The following is a 10,519-nucleotide window of genomic DNA, read 5'->3' as shown; positions in this document are numbered from 1 at the left end:
CACTTCATAATATGGTATCATGGCCATTTCGAGCCTATCATAGCGAGTGTTTGTTGAACTTATCAGACCACTGTTATCAGGCCGTTATCGGACCACCGATAATATGTTATCCCACACACGAGATAAAAGTGGATGCAAACCTCACCCTATAAACTGATTTAATGGGATTGAGTTAGGCTTAAACAGCATTTCATAATACTCACAACACTCACTCATATTTAAAAAACCCTCAAAACTATTCAAACCGTTAGCATTGAAGATCTACTGTGATACTATAAGTGCATTTACTGACTTTGAGTATTAAGAAGGAAGAGAAAAAACACATTTCCCAGTCCATACTAGAACAATATTATTAGTTAATTCTCAATCATTCTGAATGTTACTCTCATATTACTCTGGGATTTCCCCGTTCTGCTTCTAAATGGGCATTTTTCATTGCTGACAAATTTGACTGTCCAAAAACATGCTTGCTACATAGATTGTAAAAGCAGGTGCATGGCCAGTGCTAGTGCGCAAATCAAAGTAATTTTGCAATGTTTATTTATTTGTAGGAGATCTCGCAGTGTACTTCACCGACTAGAGACAAGTTAAATTATAATATATAGACAGAATGAAAACATAGTCTTACAAATTTTACGAGGTTAAAGTTAAATAAAAACTTATTTGAAGGATTCACCGTATCAGAACTCATTTGCACCTGAATAAGGATGTGCATTATATGGACCAAGACTAGGCTTATAACGCTGACAAAAGTGATTAAGGTTAAGGTACCCTTAATTTGAAGCATTCAAGTTTGCCACCTTAAGAAAATAATAGCATCTATTGTTTAGCAATTTCAACAAGTATAGTTAATTCAAGAGCAAAATGGTTATTCAATCAAGCCCTATATTATAGATGACATTTCAAAAATCAAGATAATTACTATTCCAACAGCTAAGAGTTCCAGCGTCTATTTTTTCTTTCTTTAAACCATAGAAGCATGTGCTATTCGCGTTGCTTTTGGACTAAATATAGGTCAACTCTTGCTCAAATAGACCATGATCCACTTGACAAAATCATACACAAAGTGAAAAATACAACATAGAAGTGGGTCTGTTTCGTTTGCAGATCAGACATGATTTGTTCTGAGTGTTATTTCCAAATTCCAATTGCAGCAAAACATCTCTGCCTCCTATCACACTACCTACAAAACTATCCACCAGCAGCCAAAATCTGTTGCTCCATCTACAATCACACAAGTCGAAAGATAAAACTATACATTTTAACTCTTCTCGGGATTTTATAGAAAGCACTAGACTAGAATCTCATGCCCTTACCTTGAACAGAGCTTCAAGCCTGCTTTTCACCAAGTAGTACTCTTGTGTCACTTGTTGCAAGTTTTTAAGACACCTGAAACCAAGATTTTATTTCGCATTAGCATATGAAGATTATTCTTTTACCACAGAAAAAAGTATATCAAACCACACACAAACACCCCACATAAGTGAAGTGTATTTTGATATGGAATTGTGAAGAACCTTACCCTTCAACGTTTTGCTCCTCGCAAGAGTTTCGGAAGGAAATGCAGACTCTGTGAACTCTATGTGCTCCAATGCTGCATTTCCAATAACTTCATCAAATTTAAGATACTTTTATAAACACCAAGCAGTGAGGTACGACAAATGGAAGTGTATCATCCAGAATATAGGCTCTAACAAAGATGAGGGCCATGCCACTATGCTACATGTTCTTGGCAAAAATAATTCAACAGGGACTAAGAATGTAGTATTTCTAGTGACAGCAGGTGGATACAATACAACTTCCACCAACTTAAGAAATCAAGGCCAACATTACCAACATAGTTTGTTTTGAGAAAAAGTTCCCTGTGAACAAAATTACCTGGAGCTGCTACCCTTCAACTGGTGAACAAGAGCATCCAACTTTTTAAAATCAGTGCTGGGCTGGCCTCTGTTTGAGACGAATGAATCAACATTATTGAAGTGTGGAGTTGGGAAAGAGGTTCCCAAAGAGACATGATTACTTGGTCTAAAGATGTACAACAAAACAGGAAATTGCAGTGCCCTTACAGTGTTTTTGTGAGCTCATTAAGAAGCCTCTCCGCGTCTTCAAAAAAGAGAGTGACCACTTCAACCACAAAATCTGGGTTACTTTCATCTTGAAGTTGCTGAAGCTGGTTAAATTGTTCATCTAGAAAACCCTTTTTGAAGAAAAACAAAGACAGCACCACAGTGAGAAATAACAAGGAAAAACAGAAAGCAGATAACCCAATAAACATAGCTCATGAACCTTCCTTTTCTAGCTATATTTCCACTGTAATGTTAAGTGGCAATTGCATAGCATAGTTACTTACCTCATGAAATAGGGAAGCAGTGTAATCAACAAGTTGCTTCTGCAGCTGAACTAGACCGTCCATAGTTAGTCTCAAGTTCTAACCACTAACTCAATATTTTAGGTACTCATTTCTTCTGCTGCTGCCAAGTTTTTATATATAGTGTGGTTTTTATTTTATACTTGAGATGAGACAACTATCATTTGTGTTTCATATAATAATGTATATATTTTTAATGTGGTAACAGTTTTCAAAGGCAGTGACTTATAGTGTTCCTGTTCATTGCTTCCCCATGAACCTATCATTTATGGCCACCTTCACCTCAAATAGTTTAAATTAAAAGGATCAATAGATATAATCTAAAACTAACGCCACGTACCATTCATGTTTCTTTCTTTTTCATTTGGTAATTATTGCCTCCCTCTTTTTATTTTTTTAGTACATTGCTAGATATTACCTCCATCTTTATCTCTTCTTGCTGCATTATTTTCTTAAAAGCAATCTTATCATTTTCAATTCCACCCTCAACCCCAGTTGCTGACTTCCCTATATTGGGATCAAAGTCAAGACCCTAAGTTTCTCACTTCACTGTAAATTCTTGCTAAACTAAGCTTAACTTGCTAGTTTTTTAACTACAAAGCAATAAAACGAACCTAACCTAACCTAACTTCCTGATCATTATATACCCAAAGAGATAACATTTAATAAACTACTAAAAATCGACCCAACACAGCACAAAAGTTTTATTTTATGTTCGGCATATCATAAAAAGAAAAAAATTAGCCTGATATATATACAAGAAAAAACAACGTTTTTACTCTATTCAGCTTACATAGCAGCAGAGTGGTGTTATAAAAAGTAATTCTTTGATATAATTTTTCCAAGAAATTGCTAATTATATAATTATTGCGTGTTTTAAACTCTTAACAAGGTTAAATATGTTTTTTGTCCTTCACTTTCATTCAAAATTGATTTTCTTTCCTAGTTTAAACTTTAGACTTCCTAGATATCAGTTATGATATTGAAATAATAATTGAGAAGAACTCATTCTAATAATTTTTCTATTAGTATAGTCTCACATAACTTAGGAGTCGAGGTCAAGGGCAATTTAAATACACATTTCCCCCTTAACTCATCCATGCGCATTTTAAGGACAAAATCGTCACAACACCGACTTTCAAAGCGGACAATACCTCGTAAACTCTTTTCCTTAATCCTTGACTAGAGGGTTTGTTCTGATATCGCCAATATAATCTCACATTGCTTGGAAATCGAGATAAAAAACAGTTTAAATACATTTTCTTCCTTCCTTAAGACTACGAATGAAAATCAATTTATACCACAAAGTAGATGAAAAAACATATTTAACTCTTTTTAAAAATTCAAAGAATCGAATGAAGAGTAGGTGAAGTAAGGGTTTATTTTTTCTTTCTTGGCAACACAAGCTTGCTTCAGAGCTCGCTGTCATGAAGAGAGTGGAAGAGAAAGTTTGCAGAGGGCATCCAAAGATATTTTTGATGAACTTTATCTTTTCCAAATGAAAAATGAAATGGTGTAGGTAACATATATATAATTAAAAATTGAACTTACGTGTTAATTTGACATGAATTTGGTGTGATATAGGATTAGACTATAGTAGTTATTTCATAGCATATCTATTGTTATCCCTTCTAAGATTGTGAAGTATGGTAATAAGTGTGTGTAAACTTTTCCATTATGATATATCTAAAGTTGCTGATGCTGCAGCTCTCGCATTTGTTGTACTTTCTCTTGCTGTCGATGTTTCATTGGTGATGCTTCTCATGAACAACTGCTATTAATTATTTCCAAAAGCGACAATTTACCATAGAATATGGCATCTATGACCCACACTTCTCATTTTTCTATTTGTTATCAAGTATCAAAATGTTGCTCTCTTTAGTTTTTTAGTCATGACAGCTATATACAATTACAGTTTTTCATTTTTTCTTATATTTTACGTAAGGACCCACATACAAAAAAGTATCCTTTTATTTTATTTTTATGGAAGAGGTTTAAAAGTTGAATAGATTTTATTCAAAGAGATGAGATTTGATCAGTTTGAGTGAAACAGTTTTAATAAAAGATATATTTTGACTTGGATTATTTTGTTTGGGGGAATAATCATAGATATGACTCAAAGAGGTGATGATTTCATCTCCATCTATGGTATATGACAGTGCAAAAATTTTAAAGTGATATTTGCGAAAATTCTAACGCTTAATTCACCCAATGAAAAAAAAGAAAGAGAATAGTGAAGAATAATATTCATGTAGCACCCCCATAGACTATATGCTTAAATAAATATGTGTTTTGTTTGAAAAAGTTAATTAATAACTTGATTTACATAATAACAGCTTACCATCACATATCACATGATAATATGTTTGTCTTATTTGTACGAGTTAATTTCAACCAGAACATTTAACTCATTTATTTCCTTTAAAATATGATACTATATTAAATATTTATTAAAATAACATATTGTGTTAAATAATTATTTAAATAGTACCATTTAGTGTAATAATTCAGAATTCGATTTTATTCTTAACTTGATAAGAGTAAATGTACATTTGATCTTGTATATACTTATTGTTTGTGAAAGTTGAATGTATAAAACAATTTCAAACTTGTAAAAATATGAGAAAGTTAACGAGTGTATTAAGGAAAAGAAATTGACACATTACGTTCACTGAATAAGTTATGTGGTGGGTCGTGTATGTATGTAACCAAACACACAGTGAATAGGGTACCCCAATCACCTTTTTCTATTTTTGGTGTAAAGAGTATACCAATAGATACACATAAACTAATAAGATACAAACATTAGTTTATGATAATGTTTGGTCGAGGAAGGAATGGAAGGTGAAATAAAGAAATAGATTTAATTTGGTAAGTATGGTAGGAACGAAATATGAAAGATGAAATCCAAAAATAGGTGAGTCCCATCAATATTTTCTCACACTATTTTTTTTTTTTATATATATATATATGAGTTTTTTTAGCAAGTGAATACATCTCTCTTGACGAACACGAGAAATAATTGAATATGAAAGTGAAATGATTTTAGCATGGTCAAAATAAATGTATTTTTATTTTAAATGTAAAAAATAGATAAAAATTTACAAATTTTAGAAAGGAGTGACAAATTGGATCAGATCTTAGTATAGTCATTGACAATTATTTAAGTGAGACGAATTAACTTTTTCAACTCAATTAACATAATTCACCAACCCGTCGGAATACTAGTAGGATAGATCGGACAAGCCTATTCCTACCTTTTTTAATTTTTAGTACTTTTAAATATAAATGTCATGCTTTGTAAATAAAATTGGTGATTATCAATATTACATAAAAAAAAAACTTTATTTACATTAATTTTTTATTCATCATTTTATTAATAAATAAAATATTATTAATATTTACTTTATTTTATTCAACATTCTTTGAAAACTTAAAGAATCTAAAATGATATATTTATTTAGCAAGCCCTCCACTCAACGTTGTCTAATAACAATCTTGCACCATTTTGAAGGGCTATGGTCATTCAAAAAATGGTTGATTTGCATGGGATCCTTAATTGACGAGTTATTCATCAATATTAATAACCACAACTGGTTAACTTTCATTTTATTTTATAAAAATCAATCTTCGATATTGCCAATCCTTTTGTGGTGGGCCTTGGAGATGACACAATAACATAATTTTCTTACTAGATCAGTTAAACATATTGAAATTGTATTCAACAAACCATCTCAATATTGCACTGTTTAGGCTCTCGAAGGCTTATCCATGAACATGATCACAAGTCAAACTTGCAAATAATATTTAAACATATTTGATCAGCCATGCGTTAAATTTCGAGGAAAAAATAGTTTAAATTTAAGAAGATGATGAAAAGACATGTAAGATGCAGATGAAGTAAAGATAAAAGATAGTTCTTATTGAGAAAAAAAAAATGGAAAACAATGGAAGAACGACAGCTAAGTCCAAGGATAAAAACAATGTTTGAACACAAGTTTGAATGTATGGCGTGGTCCTAAAAGATAAGGAGGGTAGTGACCCATGAAACAGAAATCTGTGCAGTGATGAGTGTTGCAGTGAGTAGTAGGAAGAACAGAAAGGTTGAGGAGCAAATGGGGGGCCACAAAACAAAGCAATCAGAAGGCAGCATGCAGCTTCTTCACAATGAAATAGTGGAACGTGGGTTTGGTTTCACATCACAAACTGTGTATATGTTATAGTGAATAATTGGAGCTACGAAACTGATATGTGAAGGGACCACCCTCACCATCTCTCAGTTTTCGTATGCAGTATTATTTGCTACATAAATGCACTTAATGCACCTTTTCTTCCCACCACTGCAAGCCCCAAAGAGTACAAATATTTAGGAGTTTTAGGTATCCATTAAATAAATGCTTAAAAAGTATAATTGTAATATACTAAACCAGCATAAACTTCATCTTTTATACTGATTTTATAGGATTGGTTGAGTTAAGTTTAAAGTTTTTTTTTTCCTAGAACATGGCATGAGTTATTGGTATTGACAGTGTTTTACCTTTTTTTACTTTTGAGGTTTTGGTTTTGAAGCAAATGCAAGATGTTTTGGTTGATCTTAGAATAGAGTTTGAATAATTTTGTTGACAAACCATTTGATGCAGAAATATATGTGTGGCTGGGATGCTGGATTCTTCACTTCTTCGGTCTCTCGAAGGCTTATCCATTCATATTCATACCAACACCTCACACGTTGCTACACCAATTAGCCATGCATTGCATCAAGTTGTTACCAATCTTTATAGAAAATTATAATGGTGTTTATCAAAATGAAAAACAGTAATAAACACAAAAGTTACATTTTTTTAGTCATTTCGTGAAAACAGAAACGTATTATTGAACAGTATTTTCTTAGAAAATGTTATGGTTCTAGAGTGAGATTCTTCGAGAGAAAATGTTATGGTTTGCAAGAGAAAGGTATATGGTAGGTGGTGCGTTTGAAAATAAAATTGGAGGGGTTTATTGCACATTATTTAAGGGTTCTAGTGAGTTAAGTTTGGTGAATCATGGATGACTCTCTTTAGCAAGGCAAAAAGGTTAGGATACAAGTTATAATTCAAAGTCCGGTGGAATTACAAAATGGACACTTGCGGAAGCAATAAGAAAATAATAGAAAATAGAACAAATAAAATAATGACATCGAGAATTTTTAATGTGGAAAAATTTCCTCAACTTAGAAATATAAACCCACGGGACTTAGTCTAAAAAATGTTTCTACTATTAAAGTAGGATTACAATATTTGTTTATCTCACTATGTGAGGATAATACTCAATCTCACCCAGATGAAATTCAACATCTCTCTAACCTTTCACTAAGATTTCTAATAGATATCAACTTTCTCTTTTACTCTCTATGTTGCTCTTCTCACTTGCTTGTTTTTCTCTTTCTCACAAGTTCACTCCTTTATACAGAGAATGAGAGGAAGACTTATCACCCAATGGATAATTAAAGCTCATCACATTTTTAAGAGAGAGTTATAATTCAAAGACTTTTGGAATAACCATCATTGAATATATTCAATGGATCAATTATCAAGATTCATTGGTCATGATCCCCATTAGAATAAGGAGGGATTCATGACAATTTCTTGGAACAATTTCAAATAAATGAGGGTGAGGTGTTTGGTAGAGAGGTTCTTTCTATATTTTAGTGATTCAGGGCAAACTTTAGGTGGTGGTTAGAAAAAAATAAATAGAAGCTTACTATAAGAAAATTGTATGTAAGAAGATAGTAAGAAGAAAGAAAAAGTTTTTATTTGTATATTTACTTCACTTCATTTATAGGAAGTATATACCAGTGTATGGAGACTTTCTCTCTCCAAATTACAATCTAATTAGGTAGATCCACCAATCATGAGATTCTATCATTATTAAATTAATTGTATATAATTGGATACAATATCAATATCAATATCGTACAATATTACATACAATAATGATGTATAATTTGATAATTATTATTTCTTAATACTTATTAAGAACACATGATACAAGAAATATAATTAAAAAATAAGAAATGATAGAACAAGATATCAAAGGTAAATGAAAAAGAGATAACAAATACCTTATCAAATGTAGACAATCTTAAATTTGATTATGTCACTTATTGGATCTCTTTACACACTTCTTCAATACTTTAAGAAAGGAGAGATCCAACACTCATGAGAGTTCCACTAAGAAAATAACACTTTTACATATAACAAAAAATACAAAAAGGTTCTTGATACACTCAATTTGATTATTAAGGGTGGATTTTACAAGTTCAAGCGACCTCTTATTCATAAGGTTTTGGTCATATTTACAAATGTGGCACTCACTTAAAATGTTATTTTTCTTATTAGAAAATAATAAATTAATTCAAAGGAGATACTTTAGAAATGTCCCAATCCATATACAAATGACTCCAACCTCTCCATCTCTCTATCTATCTAATACTCACATAATCTCTATACACACCCAAAACATAAAAAAAAAAAAACACATTGCTCCCTACACAATAATTCAGCTTTCCAAAAACTTCGCAATAATGCAATGTGCAGCACCTAAAAACAGAAATAGTTATTGAACGCAATGCTCCTTGACCCTTGTATCATCAACACCAATGCTCCCTGATTGCTGCATAATTATGCAGCAACTACATAAGCACCTTTCACGCTTGTTTCTGCATCTTCTACATTAAATCAACCTTATTCCTGCTGCCAAATATGCTGTCATGAATCCCCTTCCAACGAGCAGCACCTAAAAATAAGAATAGTAATTTAACGCCAATGCTCCTTTACCCTTGTTGACCCTTGTAACATCAACTGCAATGCTCCCTGATTGCTGCATAATTATGCAGAACTATGCAGCTTCTACATAGGCACCTTACACACTTGGTTCTGCATCGTCTACCAAATATACCTCCTTATTTTTATTTTATCATAAAATAAGTTATTCTGTAAATTACTAGTCTATATAGTCTCTTTTTAAGCTATTTGTTTCATTTCTTCTAATTGTTTTACGTTATTATTTACTTTGTCTTGTCTTCTTGAGATATCTCGTTGAAGTTCTTCTTTAACTGAAAACTTTTTTTTTAATTCTACATCAAAACCCTATTTCATTCTTCAATTATTCTTCCTATCCTCCAAAGAACCAAATTTTCTTCTCAGTTTACCATGTCACCATTTTTGTAAGCTAACTACTAGGAGGGTGTGAAACTTTGCCATGAAGTGTCTGGCTGTAGTCCTTAGTTAGACTCAGGAGGATATATCAAATCTGAGAAAGATTTGTATCTATAACTTAACCAAGAATGGCAAGAACTAAAAGTAAAATAAAAAAAATAGAATGGACAAGATGAGAAAAATGGAAGAACACGTAACCTTTGAATGGCCACAGGATAAGTATGAGATTTCTCTCACTTGAAAAATCCCTTTAATATAAGAATATTTGCTAAAAGTACCAAACGTTTAGTACACTTGAAAGAAAAACTAATAGATTTATAATTTTCATTTACTTTAAAGTGTGTAAAGTAGTATATAAGATATGACCCTTTATTTATAGGTGAAAAAATAATTCAAGAAACATCTAAGGAAAACAAAATAAAATCAAAGTAACGTGTTCTTTCTCTTAACATAACGGCTTCATGTTAAGGATGAACAATATTCTAACTTTCTCATTAACAAAGTGATTAGATTCGTAAACTTAAATAACCACTTAATATATAATACAATTAACTCTTTTTATATTTTTTAATTTATGTCATCTCCTTGTTCTTACTTTATTTATAATAAGTGTGTGAAATATTTAAATATTAAATGAAGATAAAGATACTGTTAAAAAATAATAACTAATATTTTTAAAGAACAACAAAGATAACATTTTTAAAATAGTAATTAAATAGCGTCTATAATTTTTTATAAATAAAATACTTTTTGATGAAAATTACACGTGATAAAGAAAAGACCAAATATTATATCATGTACATCACCACTGTGTTTGCGTGTTGATTCAAAATTTCGATATCTATTAAAAAAATTCATGCACTAATCAAGGGTTTATTTTTTTATTGGGTTAATTACTATCCTTGATTACATTGCTTCCCCAGCAAAAATAATATTAATGACATTCTTTTATGAA

At 31.4% G+C, this 10,519-nt stretch overlaps 1 protein-coding gene across 1 annotated transcript; it reads right to left on the bottom strand.

The window, feature by feature from the left end:
- Positions 1-865: 865 nt before the first annotated feature.
- LOC137829857 (histidine-containing phosphotransfer protein 1) lies at positions 866-2,568 on the bottom strand. Its single transcript, XM_068636824.2, has 6 exons — positions 2,351-2,568; positions 2,067-2,197; positions 1,879-1,947; positions 1,523-1,594; positions 1,317-1,389; positions 866-1,224 (listed from the first exon to the last, which is right to left on the bottom strand). The coding sequence occupies exons 1-6, from the start codon at positions 2,411-2,413 to the stop codon at positions 1,192-1,194; spliced, it is 441 nt and encodes a 146-aa protein (XP_068492925.1). The 5' UTR covers positions 2,414-2,568; the 3' UTR covers positions 866-1,191.
- Between the last annotated feature and the right edge of the window lie 7,951 nt (positions 2,569-10,519).

This window comes from Phaseolus vulgaris, chromosome 7, assembly GCF_051622355.1.
Source record: "Phaseolus vulgaris cultivar YP4 chromosome 7, ASM5162235v1, whole genome shotgun sequence".
Taxonomy (NCBI): domain Eukaryota; kingdom Viridiplantae; phylum Streptophyta; class Magnoliopsida; order Fabales; family Fabaceae; genus Phaseolus; species Phaseolus vulgaris.
This window is presented reverse-complemented; position numbering and strand designations above follow the sequence as displayed.